The following is a 26,270-nucleotide window of genomic DNA, read 5'->3' on the forward strand; positions in this document are numbered from 1 at the left end:
TACAATATATTTTAAACATGTTAAGTAAATCGTAGCGCAGCTGACACTTTGCAGATGTGCTGCACAAAATATGGCTGCGTCTTTAGTTTGTTGCATTGCAAGTTTTCTAGTCTGCAGAGGTTACCTTTTCAATTTTTACCTCCATGTGTGTTTTATTTGTTAAGATTACACTACATGTAAATAGCTGAATAATGAATGATTTTCAGACTCTTGAAAAACAATAAATCAATTAATCGCATGATAAATTAACACAAGCTCACTTATTTCCATTTGCATGATTTATAATTTTTCTCCTTTGTCTCTCTCTTTCTAACAAAAACTCAATGACAAAACTCTCCAGTCTCAACTGGTTATTTTTTTGTTTTAGTTAATTTTGTCTACAGAGACTTCATAATTTAATTTATTTGCTGTTTCTGTTTTGTTTATTTGGGATATTTAAAATGTCTTCCAGTTCCTGGGTTAAATGATCATTACATTTTAAAGTTTATTCATCTTTGAGAATGTGTTCTTGCATTATTATGCCATTACCATTATATTACTTGAAAAATGGTTTCAGAACAACAATATTATCAATTATCGCAATAACTTCTAGGACAATTAATAGTCCAATAAAATTTCTTATTGTGAATTGATTTTATACAGTAAAGTAACTGTTTTTATCTTTTGTGCACATGCTTCTTTATTTGAGTGTTTCTGATTTATTCTCATTTCATTGCTCCTCTGTTTACTGTCCCTTTAAACTCTAACATCACTGCTTTATGTCACAACTTAATACAAGAACCATGATTTCTGCACACATGGAGACGATTGCCTGTTTAATGCAACTGTTCCTCAAACAAAACGTTTGATCTTCTCATCTCACATATTCTTTCTTTCTGTAGCTTTACAAATATTCATCTGTAGTGTTGTAAAGTTTTTGTAGAGGAGAAGAAATCCTGTGGAATGCTGCCTCTGTTTTTTTAATGTGTTGGTTTTGGATTTTTAGTTTTGGACAGTTTTTTGACCTGTAACCGTGGCAACGTGGCATAGTTTTTACATCTGCTAGCACCTAATTAGCATCTGAAAAGCTCAAATAGTCCCAGAGGAGTTGAAAAGGGGGCTTCGTGAATCTGGCTTTTTATCCACAAAACAAGACAGGAATTTAAAGAGGAGAAGAAAAAGCAAATGAGGTGGATTAGCAGTGCTTGCCAATGACTTATTGTATCATGCAGGACATGTTACCATGGAATATTGTCTCTCCTGCCTTGATATTGAGTTGTTAGCATGTCCTGCAGCAGCAATCTTCAGTCAGAGGCCTCTAGTTTGTTGGAAGACTGACTGCTACGATGAGTTACAGCAACATAAAGTATTATTTAATTGAATTGGAATAATTACATACTACTAAATAAACATGTAACCGTTTTAATCTGGACTACTGATCAACAAACAATAAGAAGATCAACAAACAATAAGAAGTTCTGATGAGCAAAATGAACATAAATCCTCACTGGAGGGGATGCAGTGGTGGCGCAGGGGCAAAGCACAACCCACGTATTGAGGCCTTAGGCTTCGTGGCGGTGGTCGCAGGTACGATTCCTGGCCTGGCGACATGTGCTGCATGTCTTCCCCCTCTCTGATTACCCAGTTTCCTGTCAAACTACTTTCAAATAAAGACCACTCGAGCCAACAAAACCTTAAAAAAATCCTCACTGGAATGAGTAAATAATTATTATTATTCAGATATTGTAGTTTGTTGTTAAAGTATTGAACTGTTTCACATTCTGTCACAGTTCAGCCACAAACTTCAATGTATTTAATTGTAATGCAAGTCTTTTGGGTCTGTCAACCAGCTTTGCACGTCTAGAGACTTTTATTAAAGGATTGCCCTGCACCATTGATCTTCCCGTCAACTCAGACCAGCTTCGCTGTCCCTTCACCATGATGCTGTTATTTCCGTGTTCCAAAGTGGGGATAGTATGTTAGTTTTTCTCACACACAGCATCTTGCATGTAGGCAAAGAAATTCAACTTTGGTCTCATCTCACTAGATCACAGTCTTTAGACATGTTTACTATAATACTTAGCATATACGTCTTACATCCTTATATTGGATTGTACCAAACTAAACTAGCGCTGCAAGTACTGATTACTTTAATAATTGATTATTTTGGCAATTAACTCTTTACTCTGACGATTAATCAATTATCCTCATGATTAATTGATTAATTGGATAGAGAAACTGCCACATTCTGCAGATTTTTCATTTAACCACTTAAGTATTTTTATACAACATTAGAAATACATTAAAAGTTTGTTTTTTAAATAAGAAAATAAACATTTCATTGCCTAAAATGCAATAACGTATCATTCCTTAAGTGAACGGTTGATTATTTGTAGCAAAGGATGCATCTGCAACTAAAAAATATTACTGACAAAGGAATGTTTGTTTTCTTTAACTTAATGGCAAACTATATGTTTTGTGCATTTTTTGATTAATTATTGCACTGAGCATGTTGGGGGTTTTTAGCAAATGGCCTGTTTTAAATCTATATACTCCAGTCAACGATTAATCGATTACTAAATTAGTTGACAATTATTTCAATAATCAATTCATCACAATTAATTGCAGCCCTAATTTAATGTAAAACAATCTACCATTTTCTTCTTCATAATTACACACTCTGCTTTATGTTGGTTTATCACATAAAATACATTAAAGTCTGTGGTTGTAATGTGATGAAATATAAATCGTTTAGCTTCAGAACCATGTTGCTTTGACTTTAACATTCCTTTTACTTTGAGTACAGCGTGTCTTATTGTCGGTGTTTCATTTATCTTTGTGATAACATTATAACCTCTCCCCTGTCACATGGCTGACAGTGATCAGGAACGTTGAGAAGGTATTTGCAGACTCCAGTCTCGCTGTTCCTGTTGCACCACTTCGGCTTGTAGTTTTGGATGCTTCAACAGCAAATAAGGTCTACTCCTGGAGTAGGAATATGATAAGATAAATTTCATATTACTAGGTGTGACCTGATGTTTTTTTTTTAATCGTTACTCAATATATCAGTGTGTTAAATGTTTTAGTACACACGGGCGTGGAAAAACTCGTCATGCATGGAGATGTCGGGTTGCAGTAAACCATGGGCGTAGGTTTGGGTATGGACGGTCGTGACATGTCACGACCAATATTCAAGGGATATAAAATAGTCCCGACCAATTTTTGCCATATTAATTAAAAAAACAAAAAAACATATGTATTTTTTTAACAAAAACAAAATAAATAAACGAAAATCTACATTGATTAGTTTAATATTTCAATATACTACGCAGTGGTAGCATTCATTTTAAAATTCACTGTTATGAACTATGACGACCCATGCCGCTGTTGGCTCAAAGAACGTGGATCTACGTTCTTTGATTAACTGCAACAGGCGGCGGCCAGCTGGCCACACGCGGAACGGAAGCTTGGTCCATGGTGCTGAAAGTGAACGCGTCTCCTTCTGAGTTTGACATTTATTATGAGTCTCCGAGACCATGTCGCCACCAAAAAAGAAAAGGACGACAGACATTAGAAGTTATTTCGCTACCTCGGCTGTAAGTACAGTGAGGGGACCCATAAGTTGGATATCTATCACGCAACGCATTTGTTGTAAAGTCCGGTGTTTAGTAAGGTCAGCACTGAATGTGAGGTAGAATAGGTCTGTTAATTATGTAATATTTTTTCACATAGGATGCTCAGACAGCAGAGCAAGGGGCAGAGCAGAACGATGGAGAGGTGGCTGGAGCTTCAGGGCTCCAGGTGAGGTGTTAGTTCTCAGATATGTAATATACTGTGAAATTATCTCAGTAAATATGGCATTTGAAGTGTTAGTCTTAAATTAAGTTAAGCTAGTGTGAATACAAACCAGGTTACGCTTTGTTTGCTCTATAGGAGGCAGTCAGTGTGAGTGCCAGTGACCAGGGAAGTCAAGGCAGCAGTGCCCTGGACATGGGGAGTGCGCCATACCAGCCTGATGTAAAATTCATTGCAGCACAGCAGCTGCCCAATAAAAGGTTGCTGTTTCAGGCCAAATGGTTTAGCCTCTTCCCATGGCTGCATTATAGCTTATGATCTTACTTGTAATGTTTGCTGAATTTTGAAAAGGAAAAAGTAAAGTGTTCTTGAACTGATCTGCTGAGTATGACTGTATCTGGTTGTATACACAAGATGTATGATCAAGTTATGGTTATGGTGGGGGGAGGGGGTTATTAAGCCAATGTGGTGCCGCCCCACCCCCACTGGTCAAAAATGGTGCGTGTGGGGGCGAGTGGGGTTGGTCAGTAAGTTGTAAGGTCCCACCAAAACTTAGACCAAACCTACGCCCTTGCAGTAAACTGATTAATGTTTCCTGTGTCGACTATCAGATGAAGGGTTTATGCGCAACCTTTTGAGAAAAACACAGGAAGTCACTGAACCTTTAAAGCTAATTTTACCAAACAGTGTTTTTCTTCTTGACTGCAGACTGGACAGTGAGGGATGCCGCCAGCGTCCAGCTGTGACTGCCCCCACCTGGACTGTGTGGGGGAAATTACCAAGGAGGAACTTATCCAGAAATCAAATGTGAGTAATTAAACTACTATAAACTGTAATTCATAGTTTTATTTCTGTTGTTTTGTTGTGCTAATTACTTAGCACAGTGGTGTCTACAGTCAGTCCTCAACGGGCCATGTACCGGTTCTCTTTCTGGTTCAGCACACCTGAGGCCCTGTTTACACGACAGCAATTTCTGAAAATGAAAGTTTTGTTGTGTTTGTTCTGTACATTTACATCAAACCACCGAATGTTTTCTCTGACAACGGCACAGTTTGAGAACGGGTTTCTGAAACGTACCGGTGTCCGTTGTCTTGAAAACAGAATAAATGGATATTTTGTCAGGGAATCCCTAGCTCATGCATAGTATGACGCAAAACATAGCTGCTTCCTACAATCCACAGAAGAAGAAGAAACTACTGACAATGCTGGTGTTACTACAGTTCGTGTTTCCCCATCAGATACGGTTCCCACAGCGTCTCTTCACCGCTCCGCACCGCCCAGGTGGCAAAATACACGTGTGCTTGTTCTGCGCACTTATCTAGAGAACTACGGACACCGTGAAAGCTCAAACAACGTGTTTCAGCGAAGTTATGCCACTTTTTCCCAACTGCACCCTAATCAGACGCACATAGTGCGTGTTTCCCCCACTATCTGGGGGAACGCTATCTGATGGAGAAACGCTAATCGACGTGCTTTCAAGTAGCACTTTTTTTTATTTTAAATACCGCACACTTAGTTTTAAAAAACCTAGCACCAACTAGTGGCGTGGCGAGGGCATTACACCTTTTGGATGTGTACCGTTACTGTGTAAACACAGATTGTAATTAGAATGTCTTCATGTGAATGTATTAACAGAAATGGAACAAAAATTCAAATTTTGTTGCATCATTGTCATGTAAACAGGATCTCAATCAGATCATGCTTCATTAGCATACCTCTGCAGAACTTTATGACATTCTATGAAGGTAGCTGCATCGTTTAAATCAGAGCAGAGGTGCATTTAAAACCAGCCAGGACACTAACTGTTGAGGACTGGAGCTGGACACCCATAACATAGCATCTTTACCTCTCATTTTTAGGGCCATTGTCAAGACTGTAAAGTTAGGGGACCAAACCTTTGGGCTTGTTTGGAGGTAAGGTGATGCCTGCTAGTAAACTGATTTGACTCTGTATACCGTGCCTTGCAAAAGAGTTCATCCCCCATGAAGATTTTTATGCTTCTGCGACGACTAACTTCAGTGTTTTTATTTAGATTGTATTAGGGCTGTAGATTATGATTATTTTAGTAATCGATTAATCTGACGATTAACTGATTAATCGTTTAAATAAAATGGTCGCATTCTGCAGATTTTTTAGTTAACCTCTTAGGTTTATTTTTCAATATTAGAAATGCATACGAAAATGCAAATCAACAAAATGATTTACTTTGTTTTTAAATTACAAAATAAAAATTTTATTGCCTAGAATGCAAAAATACAGCATTCCTTAAGTGTATGCTTGATAATTTGTAGCAAAGTTTGTACTGGAAGCTAAAAAAATACTTATAATGTCAACATATAAAAACCTCAACTTTTTTTGCTTGACTTAACATCAACACAGTGTATGACTGATCTGTTTATTATTATTTGATTTATAATTGAACAGCATCTCTAATGTATATATCAAAATGTATATCTTAGACCGAAGACTTTTATCATCCAGTTTTTGTTAGAAAGAAAGGACAGAGAAAACGATAAACCATGCAAATGGAAATTCTTGAGTTTGTTTTAATTTACTATGGAATTAATTGATTTATTCCTTATTGTGACAGGCTTAAACTTCCATTATTTTTACATTAGTGGAAAATGGTCTCAAAACGACAATATTATTGTTTATCACAATAATTTATGAGACAATTTATCGTCCAGTAGAATCTAAGAATGACTAAATGCTGAGAAGTTCTAAGTGTATGGATACTTTTGTAAGAAATTGTGAGTTTTCATAATTTAACTCTGTTTTTTTTACATTCTGCTGCATTCAACTTGGCGTTTTTCCTCTCTAGAACGGCTGTGCATATGTAGGCTGTGGAGAATCCCATGCTGACCACAGCACAGTCCATTCCCAGGTGAGAGATCTCCCAGCCTTTACGATGCATCTTAGCCAGAAAAAGATTCAAATCGAGACTATGGTGTTTAACTTGAAACTATTAAAAGAGGAGGATTGAGTGAGGAAGTAGAGGAGTTGCATGTTGAAGTCCCTGAAATACCACATCAGAGTCCCAGGAGCCATTACTTGCAATAAAACCACCTCCAGCACTGCATGTATTTTTAACCTCCTCTCCCTGTGATCACACACACACACACGCACACACACGCACACACACACACACACACACCCACACACGCACACACACACACCCACACACACACACACACATCCAGCACGTGCATCCTTTTAGCCCTTTGAAGTGCACTGAACTGACTCTCTGCCTAGATCTCCGCTTTCAGTTCGGTTTCAGCAGCGGATCATCCATTATTAATTTCCAATCCTCGGGGAAGTGGGGGAGATTCGCTAGCGCTCTCACCTCCATGGTTACAGTATCCACCACTCCTCTTTGCAGTCCTGCAGTTTACTCAGCCTCTTGTCTTCTTGATTGAAACTTTCCTCCCCAGAATATTGGGGTTAGGAGTAAAGGCCCATTTAAAAGGCAAACATGTAATTTGCTCTGCCTTGTTGTTTTTACATCACTGCAGTTAGACTGTGCAGGATTAAAATGGTATCTTCTTCTTTCTTTATTCGACGTCGTATTTAAAGCTTGTATGAAATGCGTTTTGTGTGCTGAATGCCCTGAAGGGAAAAATGGTTTAATCTTCTTCTCTTCGCCATTCATCCAGGAACCAGATCCTGTCTGGATCTAGCAGAGATTATTACTGAGATTACAGTTTGAAATTTACTCCTTATGCAGCTGAATTTGGAAGTCTTTTGTTTTATTTGTAAGGACGCTAGGGTTAAAGTATTTGTCCATCCATTGGTCAACCATCTAACTGGCCGCTCTATCCTTCAGTCTATCAACAATCCTGAGAGTTTTGGAAATCTGAGTGTAGAAAAGAGTGAACACTATTTGTAGAAAGGAACTCAAACAGTGGCTGCTTGTGTTATTAATATTTTATAGATGGGGTCAAGTCAAGTTTATTAGTATAACACATTTCAGCAACAAGGCAGTTTAAAGTGCTTTACATAATAAGAACATAATTTGGCCAACCAACTAAACAAAAAAAAAAACATTAAGTGGAACAATAAAGAGAAGAAACGAAAAGTTATAAACCAGACTAGAATTAATTTATTTTCTAATTGATCCTTGATTTAAAGAAACTCAGTGTTTCAACAGTTTAGCAGTTTTCTGGAAGTTTGTTCCAGATTTGTGGTGCTTAGAAGCTGAATGCTGCTTCTCCATGTTTGGTTCTGGTTCTGGGGATGCAGAGCAGAACCAGAATACCTGCGAGATCTGGAAGGTTGCTATGACAACAGCAGATTTTTAATGTATCATGGTGCTAAACCGTTCAGTAATTTATAAACTAACAGTATTTTAAAGTCTATTCTCTGAGCTACAGAGAGCCAGTGGAGGGACTTTAGAACTGGGGTGATGTGCTCCATCTTCCTGGTTTTAGTCAGAACGCCAGCAGCAGCGTTCTGGATCAGCTTAGGCAGACCTGTGGAACATTTTCCTTCATGTTGCAGTAATCGATGCGACTAAAGATAAACGCACGGATGAGTTTCTCTAGATCTTATTGAGACATTAGTCCTCTATTCCTGGAAATGTTCTTCAGGTGATAGAAGGCTGAATTTGTAAATGTCTTTATGTGGCTCTGAAGGTTCAGGTCTGAATCCATCACTACACCCAGAATTCAGGCCTGATCTCTATTTTCCAGCTGTAATAACTGAACCTGAGCGTTGACTCCAGATCGTTCCTTTTTAGGTCAAAAGATAACTTCAGTTTTGTTTCTATTCAGGTGGGAAAAGTTTTGGCACCTTCACACAGTGATTGAATCGGTTCAGAGTCTTCTGGTGATATTGTAATGTAGAGCTGTGTATCATCTGCACACTTATGAAATATAAACTTATTTCCTTTTATATTGTGAACTATTGGGAGCATATAGATATTGAACAAGAGGGTATCCTAGGATTGAGCCTTGGGGTACCCCACATGTGACTTCTATCCACTTTGATGAAAAGTTACATATTGAAACAAAGAAATCCCTATTATTTTTGTAAGACTCGAACCAGTTGAGTATAGACCAGAGAGTCACTAGTTGCTTTAATAATATGTCGTGGTCAACGGTGTCAAAAGCTGCACTGAGGTCCAACAGAACCAGCACTGTGGTTCTTCCACAGTCTATATTTATGGGGATATCATTGAACACTTTGACTAGAACGGTCTCTGTAACAGACTGAAAGATGTCAAAGCAATCGGTTATTGTTAGGAAAGTATTTAACTGTTGAAACGTTGCTTCTTCAATATCTCTGCTGATGAATATAAAGGGTCGTGAGAGCCGAAGGCTAAAGAGTTAACGAGGGAAAAGTTGTAGAAATATTTTGGTTTTTCTAATTGACAGCAATGTCAAAGCAGTTAACTGAAACACAAGGCATTATAAGGTTTGGTGAAGAGGCATATTTACAGCATTGTTATTCATGGATTGCCTTGTACATTTTCCTTCATGAATCTTTTAAATGGGTCGGGGGAGATTTGGATACCGTGTTCCATCTGGTGTGTCTCTTTTGCCAAATCGGTCCTGGCCCGCTGCGCAAAGGCTAATGGACTCCCTTATGAATAATACAGGATCTGCTGGTTGGCTGCTGCTCATGTTCAGTCAAACTGTTTCACTGCTGTTGTGTGTCAGGGCGGCAGTGGGTCAGCGGGTCTCAGACATTTTCCTCAACGGCACACAGCCGCCTCCACCTGTCATACCAGCAACCAGACACTAAAGACTCAGCCTGAATTTTGTTAAACCTTTTGTGTTAACGTCTGTGAATCCATTTGTCTTGATAAGTCAAAACGTCACACCCGTGTTCAAGTCCAAACATTTAAGCTATTTTTATATTCTCAATGAAAACAGGGCTTGAAAGCCATTTTAGGGTGAAACTTGTCATAAAAGAATAAAAGATGCAGATGAACAATTCTTGGATGGAAGACAGTTAGTCCAGTCATGTAGGATCGAATTCAGTCCAGATTAAATTACGGTTATTATTTTAGTAATCGATTATGTCTGCTGGTAAATATGATGAGAAATTGGATCTGCACATTCTGCTGATTTTTTATATTTTTTATTTAACCACATAAACCAGTTTTATACAATGTTACAAATATGTTAAAAGATGCAAATAATTTAATAAAATTTTTAGATAAGAAAATTGACAACTTATTACTTAAAATTCATTAACAGCATTCCTTTAGTGAACACTTGATCATTTATAGCAAAGGAAGCATCTGCAGCTAAAAAATACTTCTAGCATCAACATGTGAAAAGCTCAGTTCTGTCTGCTTGATTTAATATTAATACGGTGTAGAGCTAATCTGTTGCATATGTTTTGGATTAACCTATTAATAATTGGACAGCTTTGTTTTACAGAATTTGAACCAGGTGGAGCTAAAACTATTTCGCTTGAGGAGTTTTGTGTAGAATAAATGTATTTTTAAATTTTAATTCCGATATGTGTATATATATTTTGGACTATTTTGGCTTAATTACTACTCTCATTGTGTTTTTCTTTCGGCAAATTGCCTTTAAAAAAAAATCAGTTTAATCCAGTTAACAATTAATCAAATACTAAATTAGTTGAGTATCTCAAAAATCAATTAATCACGATTAATCTGATTAATCGTTTCAGCCCTACATTAAATTCAAACTACGGTAATCTCATTGCATAATGTGTTTCAGATCAAATGAAATATGAATTATGATTCAATCTAGCCAAAGTTAGTTGATCATTTAAAGCCAGTGTTTTGTGTTTGTATGCTTAAAATAAGAAACATATTAACTGATATTGGTCATATTTGTTACAACCAAAAACAGTTCTTCAACTAGAATACGTTCAGCTCAATTTGAATATCATTCTAAGGTTTAACCTTTGACTTCCAAGATAAATATCTTTGTCAGTGACTCCCTCTAGAGAAAACGCATATTAAACACAGAGCCACTTAAACAGGGATTGTTTCTATGAAAAGAAATACATTATAGTGCAAAAGATTTTACTGTTCTGAAATCATTCATCGTAATAAATGTTAATAGGATGTTCTGTTTTCCTCTGTGGACTGCACTGTGATAAATAGGCTTTGTGTCTCACCTGCAGTAAACTGCTGCATGAAACAAGGCCACCAGAGGAAAACCATCTAAAACTACACCAACCTCAAGCATTTCTGTGCATTTCCTTTATAGGGAATGTCATTTACTACAACTTTATAGTTTTATTTTAATTATTTGAGTTGGAACTCCTTCAGAATCACTGTTTGATTGTTTAGCAGGGATTATAATATTATTTTAATTGATTTTTGTGTAGGAGACGAGGCACAACCTGACGGTGAATCTGACGACGCTTCGAGTTTGGTGCTACGCTTGTGGCAAAGAGGTTTTCCTGGAGCGTAAATTAGGTCCTCACTCTCCAAACGCCATCGTCGAACCTCTTCCCTTACCGCAGAATGATGTTCAGGTACGAGCAGCCTTCACTTTTTCAACAAGGGTTAATGTTACAGAGCAGTTTGTATTGATTGCATGTGTTGCTGCACAAGATTCAGCGGTTGCAAAATGTTAAAATTGTGCTTATTTGTTTACTAAATAACATACAATGATTTTATCTGTGGACAATGTTGCTTTAGGATAACAGTAAGGCCCCTGGGAGCCCAAGTTCTCTGAAGCTGCCCTCTAATGTTGGTTACGAAGACTTGGACATGGAGACAGAAGAGGAGGACAACCTGCGGGCCAGAGGTGAGTTCACCAAATTGTGTTTTTATGTGAAAAAAACAAGGAAATGATTTAATAAAGTCTCATTCTTCTGTCTAGACAAGTGGTTTTAAGTAGAGATGCACAGGTCCAATATTGATATCCATATTGGTCCCAATATTGCAAAAAAAAAAAAAAAAAAAAATAATAATAATCTTGATCAGATATCGTGACAATGTTCCCAATATATAAGGGTGGATCTATTCAGTCTAATTCTGTGCTTTGTGCGCTGAGTGATGCTTTATTATTTGTTTTACGTTCTATCTAGATTTCCTATTTGCACTTCCTGAACCATTTGAAGGGATTGTTAGTTTATTTTCTACTTGTTTGATCAAAGTAGACAAAAACCTGTTGGTTTTGTCACTTTCAGTTTATTTATTTTACATTGGCTGTTATACTCATAATTGCTCTGGCTGATCATATCAAAGTTGTTTTTGCATGTTTGACCAAAATATTGGTGTATTATTTTTATTTTTTTAAGGATTTTTTGGCTCCTTTGGCCTTTATCCTACAGTCAATTAACAGGAAAGAGGGATTGTGGCGTCGAGGACTAAGGCGTCTGTATGAGTCGCCATTTTACCCCCTGCGCCACCGCTGCGCCCCCTGGTGGTTTATTTAAGTGTGCTGGTGGAGAGTTATCAAATAAATTTGTAATTCAATACATTAATGTCTGTGTTTAAAAATGAGAAGGGTTTTAAGTCATTTAAGCTCTGCTCTTCTGTATCGGCTGATAAATATCTGTGTTGGTATTCGAAGTGAAAATAGTGGATCGGTGCGTGCCTAGTTCCAAATTAATTTCTTCCTTCACTTTTTAATCCAAATTCAGATATAAACATGTCAAAAGCACTGACGTTAAAATCAGCAGTTAGGTTAGGTCAAAGGGTAGCCTGTAATTGGAAACGAAAGGAGATCTAATTTTCGTCTGACAACCTGAGCGAGAGTGTTGCCTCACCTCGTCTCAAGTCTTCCATCAGTTTTACCTCAGCAGAAATCCCACAGACAAGCAATAAAGGTTTGTGGATGAATTACTTACTGCTGTGAATATAAAACAGTCTCAGATTTTATTTCCATGTTCTACAGCGTTTCTGCCCAGCGACTGCAGCTAAAAATTTTAGTTCTACTCAACAGTGGATGTGCAGCAGCGTCCCTTAGCAGCTGCACATGTGGCTCAGAGCAGCAAAGCTGACAGCAGAATACACAGACTTGAATATATCTTGAATATGCAGACTTTACCTAACAGCATTCCTCACACTGCATCCTACACGGTTCTGCTGAGGAATAAGCTCTGATCACAATAAATATGTGGCGCAAATGAAATGATTTTGAGGTAGATTAGATGGAGTTTGGAGTTTTATCTTTTGATTGAGTTTGTCGTCTCGCCTAAAGGAATCAGCAAGGATTTTTGACATGCTGATGTTTTGAAATGAGGCAGGAAAAATGTCCATATATTTCCTAAAATTGTAACTTTTTGAGCAATATCTTTTGTTTCAAAGTAATTCCAGACATGGATCTAATGATATGAGTATTGTTTACAAATAAACACATTATGGTTTTTGCTAAAATATGCATTAATAAATGTGAACTGGAAATACAATGGAAACAATACCAATACAGTAAGATCCAAGAACTTCAATAATCTTATGTTTAAAATTATTTGTGACTGAGAATTGTTTAGTCACATTATGACACCAAAACATTGAGTGAATACACTGGGTTTCCTTCCACAAACTTTGCATAGTAATTTGCTGGAGTTCTGGTCCATTCCTCCTGATAGAACTCTGTACCTATGTGTCTTTAAAACACTTTTTTTTATAATTTGGCAAAATATAATGCAACTTATGGTGTTATGTTTTCTGTCTTATTTTATTATTTTATTGTATCCATTTTTGTAACTTGTCAAAAGACTGCAGATGCGATTTAGCTTCTGCTAATTGGAACAGTGGATCAAATTGTGACATGTATTTTGTGACATGTCTGAGTTGTACATTTAAATAAAGGTCATTATCAATAAATGCATTCATGTGATTCTATAGATCTTTCTGGGACATTGGTATTTTATTCTTGGAAATGTTCTTCAGCTGAAAGAAGGCTGATTTTGTAACTGTCTTTATGTGACTCAAAAGGTTCATGTCAGAGTTCATCACTACACCCAGATTTCAGACATGATTATTAGCTTAAAGGTGATATTATCACCTGGGCTTTTCTAACTTGCTTAAAGGCAGAGTAATCTTAGTTTGTGAAGTTTTTGAAAAAGTAATTCAAAAAAATCTAAAACTCCTAAATTACATAGAAGAGTAAAAGTTTAGTCCCCTGACTCCACCCTAAACGTGAAGAAAACTGTGAACGTTTTTACGTGCCTGCTATAAAACTTTAATCCCTGGAACCGAGTTGGTTTTGTGAACATTTCCACACTTCCTGTGAGCCACCACGCATTTCTAAAAATAATTCATGAGAAGCTTGTTCTAACTTCTGAGGTTTTCTGTGCTCTTCAGGTCTGACGGGGCTGAAGAACATTGGCAACACCTGCTACATGAACGCTGCCCTCCAAGCCCTTTCCAACTGGTGAGTCCCGTCCTCTGCGCCACATCAGCCTCTGAAATCGTCGCTTTCTGATGGTTTTTCTCAATCTTGCTGTCCTTTTATCACACTTTCAGCACTCTTTTTCTGTATCCATTTCTTTTTTTTTATTATGTTCCCGCTCGCTTCTTGCAGACGGTGAGAAATAACCACGACTGTGTTCATTTGGGAGATTGATGGCTGAGTGCGAGTTGGTGCACTGCACCATTTGAGAAGCCAGAAATGGCCTTTTGTAGTTCCCTGTGGGCTCCTGTGTTACACATCAGCTCCTGCTCTATTCACTTCTACATCTTTATTCTTTTCTATTGTTTCCTTTGACTCTTCTGAGATTCTCTTTGTTTAAGTGGCCATTTGGTTTGGGTAATTACAGCTCTGCAAAAAAAAATGAAGAGCCCACTGCAGTGAACCCCATTGAAAACCTCCTGGTTTTTCCACCAAATACGGATTTCTGAACTCCTCCTGAGATCGAACATTAGTATTGTTGTTTCTAACTGAATAGCAACTTGTTTTTATTGATGTCTGAAAGCTCTAAATCCTTTTCCTTATTTTGACCATTTTTCATTTTCTGCAAATAAATGCTAAATTTTTGCTTGGAATTTCAGAGACATGTTGTGAGTAGTTCATAGAATACAAGAACAAACATATACCTATTAAAAGTAAAATCAGAGAAACTGATCGTTTCCAAAGCTGTATGTTAACATTTTGACCCAAAGAAGAGGGTTAAAGTTATGTTTTAACAATGTAAAAGTCTGAGTCGCAAAGTCCCTGCTTTTACTATTTTGCAAATTCTTGTTCATCCTGTATCTGCTGAACGAAATCCCTTTGGCGTATTCTTTCGTTTGCTTTGATGTTCTTTAGCTCTCACTTACATGAAATGTCTTCCCCGCATGGGATAGTGACTGTAGGAATTTTTGATAACACTCTGCAAGTGAAATAAGGTTTTATTTATATTCATGTAAAAAATACAGAATAGAGCAAGTATGAAACAATTGCAGGGAACTAAACCACTGCAGAGCTCCCTTCAAATAAGAATCTATTTATCTTCTTGATAGTACGTGATAAATGAATTGATATTTATTCTTTCTTTTCACTGCAGCCCGCCTTTGACACAGTTTTTTCTTGAATGCGGTGGTTTGGTAAAAACGGACAAGAAGCCTGCTCTCTGTAAAAGCTACCAGAAGCTGGTGTCAGACCTGTGGCACAAGAACAGGTTGGACATTATCGTCTGTTTCTCCCCCTTTTAAACATGTTTTTACAAGCTACACTGAAAGAGCAGATGTCATTTTTAATACAACCTCACCACAATGTTCAGAGAAAACATTTTGGAGAAGCTGGAATATAAATTATTTGAGCATATCTCTGCTTTTCTTTTAAAGCTGACTGTTTTCCTTTCTCATTGCAGACCCTCCTACGTCGTTCCAACCAACTTGTTCCAGGGGATCAAAGCCATAAACCCGATGTTTAGAGGGTATTCTCAGCAGGTAGGACATACTTCATGATGAAACTGGTGTGCAACATACAGTCTCATACAAAACTTTTCCAAGTTTTACCACAAATATAAATTAATTTTTGGGGATTTTTGGTAATAAAGCTTTACAAAGTAGCAGATAGTTATGAAATTGAAGGCAGGTTATATATAGTGTTTAAAATAAAAAGGTAAAAATGTGAACTGTTTATAAAACACTTTATTTCCATGCAATGGATTATTCGAGTAAGACTAAGATATTTTTTAAATTATAGAATAGAATAGAATAGAATTCAACTTTATTGTCATTGCACTGTCACAAGTACAAGCAACGAGATGTAGTTTGCATCTATCCAGAAGTGCTCTACGAGATATAAATATTTATTTACAGATGTACAAGACTATGTATGTATGGACTATAAGGGGTTATAGCAAGAAATATACTGTAGATATTGTGTATAAATATAAATATGATATATTAGCAGAAAAAAGTCGCATTATTAATAGAAAAGCTTCGCTAGAGTTATCATGGTCTGTCGCGATCAGCTTGGTAAGTCTGTGTGGTTCATTAATAACAATAATAAAAAAATAAAATTCTAATTTAAAAATTTGATTCTTATCTTTTTTTGTCAAACCAATACCAAAGTATAACTTCTCAAAATGCTCAGTGTTTCTCATTTTGTGTTATTCTTTTGAGTTCTCATAAAATTGCTACTTTATTCTCCTATTATTTCGACTTTATTCTATTATTTCGACTTTATTCTCTCAATTAAAAAGAAAATCTCTTACCTTGGCCCTAATACTCCATTGTATTTAGTACTGCTTCACTCTGATGCCCCTAAATAAAATTCAGAAGTAACCAAATTAGTGAACAGTTAAAAAAATAACTAAAATTGCACATCCCCTTCAGCAGGAATTGTCTACTTTCAAGTTAATAACTCAGATTTATCATTCCTCTGCACCCAAATCCATACCTCAACGGACAATTACATGATTTGTGCTGATGCTATTTTTAAATGTAAAGCTGTGTCTTTTAGACACGCTAAGAATAATAATAAAAAAAAAATTAAACGAAAGCTCATCATGTCCTCAGCCAGTGTGTACAAGGATTTCACAGGCCTAATAAATCGTCTCTTTTCCTTCTGGCTTGCCAGAGTTTGTTTGGAAGAGTTAGGGGAGGAATATTCATTTGTCACGCCACGCTGAGCTGCAGGGCCTTGAATTTAGCATTGCTATGAATAAAGATAACATTCCAGCTCCTGGGAGAGGGAAGTTAATTTAGCTTGAAGGAGGCGATTGGATTTCTGAGGTTCGTTAAGTTTGATTACACGTTCAGTGGTGTTTGGTTTCGGATTTTGTGATCCAGAGTTGGCATGAACAAGGAGGAAAAGTGGCTTTAGTGTGTAATTTCAGAAGAGTGTCTCTGGGAAAGCTTCACTCTGTCGGCTATGAAGTAATGCTTTGGTGAGTTTTAACAGAGTGTGTGTGTTCTTAAAAATTCATGTACCTAAAATTAAGGTCTTAAATTCATCAAAATATGTATGATTGCCTTAAATACGTTAATCACAGGTCTTAAACGTTGTCTTGTCAGTACTGTTTAATCTTATGTTTTCTATGTTTTTTTTCTGTCACACAAAAGTCTTGAGTATTGTGACTAGAGGCAGTTGAGGCTACTGGTAACTATCTGCTTCTAAACCCATTCTAGCTAGCTGTTTCTTTTTTCTTTTACACCTGTCATGTGTTAGGAAACGTCTAAAATTTATTGCCAGTTGGCTGGACATCATTCGTTTTCGCCACTCCTGTTGCCAACCTGTATGATGATATGTGCATTTTGTTCAAAAAAGCTTGGAAAAACAAAGTTGCTGTCAAGACCCACAAACAAACCCCAGAAATGTTTTCACGTGGCGTGGCTAAAGGACACCAGGCGACATTTGACGCTGCTGCTACTGGTACTGATCTCAAAGCAGCATTTAGTGCGACACAAACTCTGAAGTGGAAGGTTTAGTGGACTTTAAAGGGGACGTATTATAAAACATGCAAAATTCACATTTTGCTTTTTTTTCTACTTTCATTTGGGTCTCTACTGCTTCTAAAAACAGCACATGAAAGCACCAATCAGACATATTTTGGCAATAAGTTAATGTTACTTAGTGTCTGAAAAATCAGCTGTTTCCTAATGTAATGTCTGAAATCAGCAGCCACAACCCTTCACCCAGCAACCCTAGTGAGCACATTTGGTCGGCTGGTTTTACCGCTGTATGTACCGTACAATGGCTCCTAGAAAAGATAAGTGCTTTTTATTTGTTAACTTATCATCCAGAAACAACTTGCTGCATTCTTGTTGGTTGTGCAAGAGGCTCCACTTCTGCTTTTCAAAGATGTATGGATGTATAAGTGTGCTTCTGTCTGCAGCCATTTTCATGTGGAGTGTAAACATTGCGTTTGGGGGAATGTGGCCAGCAGCAGCTTATTTGGATTTAAAGTGACAAGATGCCCTAAAACAGGTCAAAATAGGCTGAAGTGACCAGACTAAAATCTCATTATCTAAGAGCGATTTTTGGGAAATAAATGTAAAGAACATGTTTTGTACAGCCCATAAACTGTTCAAGGAAGCTTAATAGGTTGTCTTTAAACATGGAGGTCAAGTACTAGTCTTAGTAGGTCTTAAATTTAATTTGCATTGGTCTTAAAAAGTCTTAAATTTGATTGGTACCCAAAGGAACCCTGTGTAAGGTCTTATTTCTTTTGGTCAGAGTCAGGTGTCAGTTAAATGTATTACAAAGTTGACCGTCTTTTTGTTTTAATCTCTGCTGAACTATTAGGATTCCCAGGAATTTCTGCGCTGCTTGATGGATCAACTTCACGAGGAGCTGAAAGAGTCTGTGCCAGAGCCCTCCGACCTTTCCACCAGCATCGCCATGGACGACAGCCCCGAGGAGGACAACCACAGCCAGTCGGACAACGACTTCCAGTCCTGCGAGTCCTGCGGCAGCAGCGAGAGGGCCGACAATGAGGTGCAGGGTGGCAGCATCGTCATGGACAACACCAACGAGGCAGAGATGCTGATTCCTGAGCAGGATGAGATCCAGGCCAACAGGGAGTGGCAGAAGGAGAAGAACATGATTAATGATCTGTATCGCTCTGGGTTTAACGGCGTTATGGGGGGAAACAATGGAGACATCGACAAAGACGTTGACACCACCACGGAGACCATGCCTATTATCAGCAGCCAAGGAGCCCTCAAGGTTCAAGGCAGAACATCAGGTAATTTGTTTTATAACAGTGTTTCCCTCTCTACTGCTTTCCACATCACCTTATACTCACTGCACAGGTGACTTCTGAAGGTAATCAGTTGCACTGGACTTTGTTTATGGAAAAAAAAAAGTTGACATTCTTCACTATTATGCAATACCTAATGTTGGTGCTATCACACCTGCTGTTGTATCAATCTTCCAGACCTCTCAGGTCTTCTGGTTCTGATCTGCTCTGCATCCACAGAATCAGAACCAAACGTGAAGAAGCAGCCTTCAGCTTCTATGCACCACAAACCTGGAACAAACTTCCAGAAAACTGCAAAACAGCTGAAATACTGAGTTTCTTTGAATCTAACTAAAAGCCCATCTGTGATAAATGAAACATTTTGATGTGTAAATGATGGCACTTGGAAAAATGTAATGTCTCAATTATTCATTTTGTGTAAATCACTTTGCCTTGTTCAAATGTGCGATACAAATAAATTTAGATTTATTGATGGATAAAATCTCTAACTTTCAAGTTTGTGGTTGTAACATCACTAAATGTTATAATTAGTGGTGCAAAGATTGTTGTCTTCTGGATGAGCGTTGATTACAGATCTTTAAAAACCTTGAGGATTCAGATTTTGGCCGATACAGATGCAGTTAACAATAGTCACTCCACTGTTGCCAACTCAGCGACTTTCCTGCTATATTTAGCAACATTTCTGACAAAAAAAATTTATATCGGCCAAAATCGGAATGGGTAGATCAGGCTTTTTAAAGATCGTAGTCGACGATCGACCAGAAAACTGCAATTGGTGCACCCCTACTTCACATTTCGGCCGATTGCTGATTGTTTAATTTTATATAGTTATTTATTTCAAACAGACAAAAATAAAAACAATTTAAAAAAAAATTAAAACAAATTATTATGCCCAATTCACACGCAACTTTACATTCCCCAAATCTCCCAAAATTAAATAAATCAGGGAAAATTTATCGGTCCTCCCCTAGTTAAAATACCTCTGCAACTCACAGTAAATAATGTCTAATACTATTTATTTTCCTTCAGATTTCTTTTCGGATATCCAAATGTCCAACATCACACGACCACAAAGTCCAGTCGCTATAGAAGGACATATTCCCAAAATATCCAGCAGTCCTCCCAAAGCTACCTCCGGATGGCTGAGCTTAAACCCTGCACACAAGAAAGGTACGGCGCTTCTGTTGCCCGCAGCTCAGCTCACAGTCATGATTAGAGCCGAATCACGCTGAGAGTTAAAAAAAGGAAATATGAGTGGGACAGGATGGCAGGAATATCCTTGGCAAACTGACTGTAAATCGGTGTTCTCACATTTCTACTTCTCACAGCGGTCACCATGTTCTCCCCGCTGAAGAACAAGCGACAGAGGAAATACCGCAGCGTCATTTCAGACGTCTTCGATGGGACCATTGTCAGTTCAGTTCAGTGCCTCACCTGTGATCGGGTCAGTGGGGCTGTTCTCTAATTACTTATTCTCTAATACAGTGGTGTAAAAGGGCCGGTTGTTCCAGAATCTATTGATAAAACCCATTCACAAACTGATAAAATATCAATAAATACCTGTGTTTGTTAAAATTAAATATTGAGCATCTTTTAAAAGTGATCAGTCCCTCCTGGATTTTGCGATTGTTTTCGGGATTTTATTTCAATCAAAATCAGATTTCTTTTTGTGCTAACTTAAAAATATTTGCAATTTCGACATATTCAAAATATTTACTTCCTGGCATACAATTGCTGATGGGAAGTGAGACAATGTTGACCATTTTTGCAGAAAATTTGCAATAAACTCGTAAAAAAATGTAGGGTTGGGCGTGCCATGGTGGCGTAGCGGTTAGCGCGACCCGTATTTGGAGGCCTTGAGTCCTCGACGCGGCCATCGCGGGTTCGACTCCCGGACCCGACGACATTTGCCGCATGTCTTCCCCCCTCTCCTTTCCTGTCAGCCTACTATCATATAAGGGACACTAGAGCCCACAAAAAAGACCCCCTGGAGGGGTAAAAAAAAAAAAAGTAGGTTTGTTGATTTTGATTGAATTTTGGCAAAAAAAACCCTGGAGGAATTGATTGATGTAACTTTGAAGTATTCGGATACAAAACTGATTTGATTTGATAATATTTGAACACTCAACTGTGATCTTGAAGATTCTGGTTATGCATTCCTCTGGAGTCATGAGGGGCCACATAAAAAGCTCCCAGGCCTTGAGTTTGACACATATGCTTTAATACCTTTATATTCCAAAACTGATGAGAAATTATCAATGTTTTTAGATACGAGGAAACTAAAGGAGTTCTTTTGTTTTCATGAAATGTATACTTGAGATTTTTGCAACAGAGTGTCACAAATAATCACGAGCAGCCAGAAATCTTTTCTGTATCCTCTCTGGGCTCAAAAGAATACCATTGCAACATAAAATAATACAACTAGATGTTACAAAAAGAATGTTTAATGCACACTAAGCCTGCAACTAATGATTGTTTTAGTTATTGATTTTTCTATTGACTATTGTGACGATTAACTGGAGAAAAAAATTGGCTAATTTTTCAGATTTTTTATGTAAGTTTTAGAAATACATTAAAATACTCGAATAGACAAATAATTCAGTTCTTTTTTTAAATAAAAAAAAAGCATCCTATTGCCCAAAATGCAACAACATAGCATTTCCTTTGCAGCAAAAATAGCTAAAACTTTTCCACTTGAGAGTTTTGTGTAGAACATATTTACTGACATTTTTGTTTTTCATTTTAAATGAAAAATGTAAATATTTTTGTACAACTTTGGTTTAAATACATCTCTGAGTATGTTGTTCTTTCACCAATTGACCTATTTTTCAAACTCTACTACACTCTAGTTAGCAGTTAATTGATTACTAAATAAATTGATTAATCCAATTAATCATTTCAGCCCTAAAGCACACTTTTCTATAACTCAGTTAAATGTTTTTTGCAGTGTTTGCTGCTATGATGTTTCCATGGCTGAATGTTTAGTGTTTGGTCCATGGCTGCAGGTATCTGTGACCCTGGAGAACTTCCAGGATATCTCGTTGCCCATCCCGGGGAAGGAGGACCTGGCCAAGCTCCACTCAGCGTCCCACCAGACCTCCCTGGTGAAAGCCGGGTCCTGCGGGGAAGCTTATGCAGCTCAGGGCTGGATAGCGTTTGTCATGGAGTACATCAGAAGGTTTGTGTAAAACGTGTGCGCTGACTTTGCCGGCAGTTGTGTCCTGTAAGCTTGTACCAAATGAAGGTTTTTCTTTCTTGTCCAGCTGGTTCTGGGGTCCAGTGGTTACACTACAAGACTGCCTTGCTGCTTTCTTTGCTAGAGATGAACTAAAGGGTGAGTAAATTGGAGGAAAAACTGGCTTTTCATATGCAAATGATTCCTGTTTTAATAACAGTTTGTTCCTTGCTTGCAGGAGACAACATGTATAGCTGTGAAAAATGCAAAAAGTGAGTGAATAAAGTAGCTCTTCCTAAATTGAACTATTTTCCTGCAAAACAACTGCACCTATAATAATCACTGTTCATCTTTATTTCCTAGGTTAAGAAACGGAGTGAAATTCTGTAAGATGCAGAATTTACCAGAGGTACAGAAAATTCATTTAAAGGGGCAATATTATGTAAAACTGCCTTTATTTTGAAGTTCACATCGTGTCATAAGGTTATGGCGTGTTGCTTTGATTCTTTCATGCATTTTTGAGAAATCCATTAATCTCCATGGCAACCATTCACCTGTGCAAAAAGGCCTGGGTGGACCTAGCTTCTCCTTCGAGACACAGCTCCTCCTCTGAGCTGCAGTTTTCAAACTTCTGAGTTCTCACAGAGCACTCAGTTCCTCCAGACTAGCCAGCAGCAATTAGCAAACATGTGGTGGAACTGTGCATCACATTAGACGAGCTACTTCTCAATGTAATGCTGGTAAAAAAAAAAAAGTTATTAAAGGGTTAATTAGGGAGCAATGTTGTGATGACTTCCTGGAAGTGGAGTTTCAGAAAGAGCAGGAGTTTTTAAAGAGACAGAGGCCCAATTTCAAGGTGTTAAATTAGGAAGTAAAATTTCATTTAAGCATTTTTATAACTGAAGGTAACATAGATACTTGATTTTACTATAAAATGATTCTATGTGGCTGGAAAACACATAATACAGCCCCTTTAACCACCTTCCTCATCTATATTGTGAGTCTTTTTTTGTGTGTATGTGTGGATTAATCAAACTGAACTCCCTGTGCTCCAGATCCTCTGCATTCACCTGAAGCGCTTCAGACACGAGCTGATGTACTCCACTAAGATAGGCACGCACGTCTCATTCCCGCTCGAAGGCTTGGACCTGCAGCCGTTCCTGGCCAAAGACAGCTCAGCCCAGACCACCAGCTATGACCTGCTGTCCGTCATCTGTCACCACGGCACTGCCAGCAGTGAGTGGGCACAGTAGCTCTACCATCTATTGGCACGCAGAAAAAAACTCGCGCCAACTTGTTATGATTTGTGAACGCTGTCTCATTGTAGGTGGCCACTACATAGCGTACTGCAGGAACAGTGTGAATAATCTGTGGTATGAATTTGACGACCAAAGTGTGACCGAGGTGCCCGAGTTGTGCGTCCAGAATGCAGAAGCTTATGTTTTGTTTTATAAGTAAGACATCAGAGTTGAACCTTTTCTTCATTTTTTGTTTTTAATCAGTTCTGCTTTGACTCCTCGCTCACATCTGATTAATGTGTTTCTGTCACAGAAAGAGCAGCGAGGATGCAGTGAAAGAGCGTAGGAGGGTGTCGGGGTTGTTGAGCATGATGGAGCCCAGCCTTCTGCAGTTCTACGTCTCAAGGCAGTGGCTCAACAAATTCAAGACCTTTGCAGAGCCCGGCCCCATTTCCAACGATGACTTCCTTTGTGTGCATGGAGGTGCGTAAGTAATTTCCTCACTGAAAAACTCTGACAATTTCACTGCCAACTTGAAAAGCTTCTGTTTGTCCCCATCGTTTCCTAATTTTATCAAGATCACAACAGAACATTAATTGAGGTTATAAAGAAATTAATCTATACAGGATGTCCACTCATCCTTAAAAACTCTTAAATTGATGTATCTAAAATTAAGGCCTTAAAAATGTCTTAAATTTATAAAACAAAATCACTGCAAAATCACAAAATCTTACCAAGTATTTATGGTCTAGTTTCTAGTGCAAATATCTTAGTACACTTGGAATAAGACCAAATGTACTTAAAAGTAACTTTTCAGCACTACATAGAAGCTTGTTTCAAGTCAATAACTGTTAAATGTTGATTTAAAAAATTACTAGCTCCATTATTTCACTTACAGCATGGGAATTTTTTTTTCCTGTAAGTGAAAATGTCTGCCAATGCAGCATCAATATTAAGAAATTATTGACTTAAAACAAGCTCCTCTCTCTTGATGAAAAGTTATTTGTAAGTTAGTTTTCTTATTTCAAATATAAGATAAGACATTTTCACTAGAAACTAGACTAAAAATGCTTGGTAAGATTATGAGTTTTGCAGTGAAGTTGGTCTAAAGTACGTTAATCACGGATCTTACATTTTGCCAGAGCAGGAATAGTTAATCTTGTATATTCTGTATAGCTTTTTTTATTTTTCCTTTTCTGTCATCCAAAACCTTTGAGTCGGGTGCAGATATCTTCATTGAGTCAGTTGAGGTCATCAATATATATCAATAATTGAGGGCACCGGTAGCAAGTAGCTAATATACCCTTGCTAGCTTGCTAGGTAGTTTTTCCTTTTTATTATGGTTAAGTGCAAATTTATTGCCAGTTAGCTGGTCGCTCTTCATATTTGCCATTTGCTCTGTAGTTTTCAATTCTCACGGAAAAATATATAGAGAGCTAATATAAAATATGCAATTTTGTTTTGTACATTTCTGCTTCGATTCAGGTCTTAAATGTCATTCACAATGGTCTTAAAAAATCTTAAATTTGAGTTGATGAAACCTGCAGAAACCTTACAATAAAGAGAATGCAAAAACAGAAATACCAGCAGGTTGCTACATCATATCCGTTTGGTACAGAGATAATATCCGTGCAGTAAAACTAAGATCGTCTCTGGACAAAGCAACCAACTCTAGTATTTCTGACAGAGGATAACAGTTTCTCACCTTCAGAAATTTATTTTCAGGCATGCTGTGGCAGCATATGTACTCAGGAAATGGTTTTCTATAATAATACCTTCATATGGTTGGCTGTCTTTTTACTTCTTTTATTTGAAAATGTTCACTTGAATTTTAATCATCTTAGATAAAAGATGAGGATTCAAAAATTCGCTACCCTGAAAGCTAATGACTTATCCTGATTATTATAATTAGAGCCCTGTGCATCTTTCAAGTGCCTTTTAATCACACTGTTCATTGTCTTGACTTGTGACAATTAAATCTCCTGCTGTAAAGCTTTTCTGCAGAATATCTGCAGCCTTATAGCGTCAACCTTGTTTTCCGATGTTACACAAGTTTTAACTGCGTTTGCATAAAGGAACAAAGACAGAAAAATTTAATATTTTAATCAGTTTTAAATGCGCAAAGTTAAAATATACACTGTTGTCCTAATTTTTAATTCTAAAGTTATAGATAATTTTATATATGTTTAATAATGAAGGTTCAACTTTTGCTAAAAAAAAAAAAAATTCAGAGTTACAAGAAATAGCTTTTTTGTTGTTTTTATGAGATTGGCAAGTTGCTCCAGCTGTTTAAATTTGGATTATGGCTTCATAATATTAGTAAAACTGACATTGCATTTTTTTCTGCCAGCAGCAGTGAGTGGGCGCAATAGCTCATCTGCTGCTGTGAGACTCTGTCAAACTGACTAAATATTACAATACAGGTTCATAATACTTGGAATACATTAGCCAACAATTATTGCTTTCCAAAGAGTCATTTGCACACACTGACATTATGATGGTGACATATTTGTGCTATATTGTGTATTCATAATTTAGATTTCATTAGAGCAGGTTCAAAGAGCAAAACATTTTGAAACATTAGATGTAAAGATATTCTTAAGTTTTGTCATTCTTTGGGACTCTTATTGTGAACCAGAGAAAACAGTAAATGTCAGGCTTTAAAGGCTACTATAAACTATAAATACATTTTTAGCAAGATTGATTTGTTCCTTGTAAAAGATTATTGAGTTTTATTAATTGAAAATTGATATATTGCAAGTATTTCACCTGCAAAATTATGTTATGAAGCACACTCCAATGAATCATTTAAAAAATCGTCCTTATGTAACGTCCGTTACCTAGCAACCCCAGCGAAGTCCATCCCATTACCCGGCAACCCCATCTAAGTTCCAACGTGTTGGGTCAGCTGGTTTTATTACTGCATGCACTGTACAATGGCTGCTGGAAAAGACAAGTGTTTGTTGTTTACTTACCATCCAGAAACCACTTGCTGCATTCTTGTTGGT

General features: G+C 37.4%; 1 protein-coding gene across 2 annotated transcripts in view; it reads left to right on the top strand.

Moving 5' to 3' along the window:
* usp33 (ubiquitin specific peptidase 33) overlaps positions 1–26,270 on the top strand; it is a 34,864-nt gene that overhangs the window by 2,430 nt on the left and 6,164 nt on the right. Inside the window, exons 2-19 of one of the 2 annotated variants that reach the window (XM_032564955.1) lie at positions 4,483–4,581; positions 5,634–5,687; positions 6,596–6,658; positions 11,089–11,238; positions 11,405–11,513; positions 14,021–14,090; positions 15,202–15,315; positions 15,508–15,586; positions 18,393–18,834; positions 19,879–20,019; positions 20,178–20,293; positions 21,855–22,027; positions 22,113–22,183; positions 22,263–22,296; positions 22,388–22,433; positions 23,080–23,260; positions 23,352–23,478; positions 23,576–23,745. In XM_032564955.1, the coding sequence (XP_032420846.1) occupies positions 4,498–4,581; positions 5,634–5,687; positions 6,596–6,658; positions 11,089–11,238; positions 11,405–11,513; positions 14,021–14,090; positions 15,202–15,315; positions 15,508–15,586; positions 18,393–18,834; positions 19,879–20,019; positions 20,178–20,293; positions 21,855–22,027; positions 22,113–22,183; positions 22,263–22,296; positions 22,388–22,433; positions 23,080–23,260; positions 23,352–23,478; positions 23,576–23,745 (2,224 nt within the window). In that variant the 5' untranslated portion in view covers positions 4,483–4,497. Of the gene's footprint in view, positions 1–4,482; positions 4,582–5,633; positions 5,688–6,595; positions 6,659–11,088; positions 11,239–11,404; positions 11,514–14,020; positions 14,091–15,201; positions 15,316–15,507; positions 15,587–18,392; positions 18,835–19,878; positions 20,020–20,177; positions 20,294–21,854; positions 22,028–22,112; positions 22,184–22,262; positions 22,297–22,387; positions 22,434–23,079; positions 23,261–23,351; positions 23,479–23,575; positions 23,746–26,270 lie in introns of those variants that run through there. The other variant, XM_032564956.1, reaches the window with a different exon arrangement.

Source organism: Xiphophorus hellerii, chromosome 6, assembly GCF_003331165.1.
Source record: "Xiphophorus hellerii strain 12219 chromosome 6, Xiphophorus_hellerii-4.1, whole genome shotgun sequence".
NCBI lineage: Eukaryota > Metazoa > Chordata > Actinopteri > Cyprinodontiformes > Poeciliidae > Xiphophorus > Xiphophorus hellerii.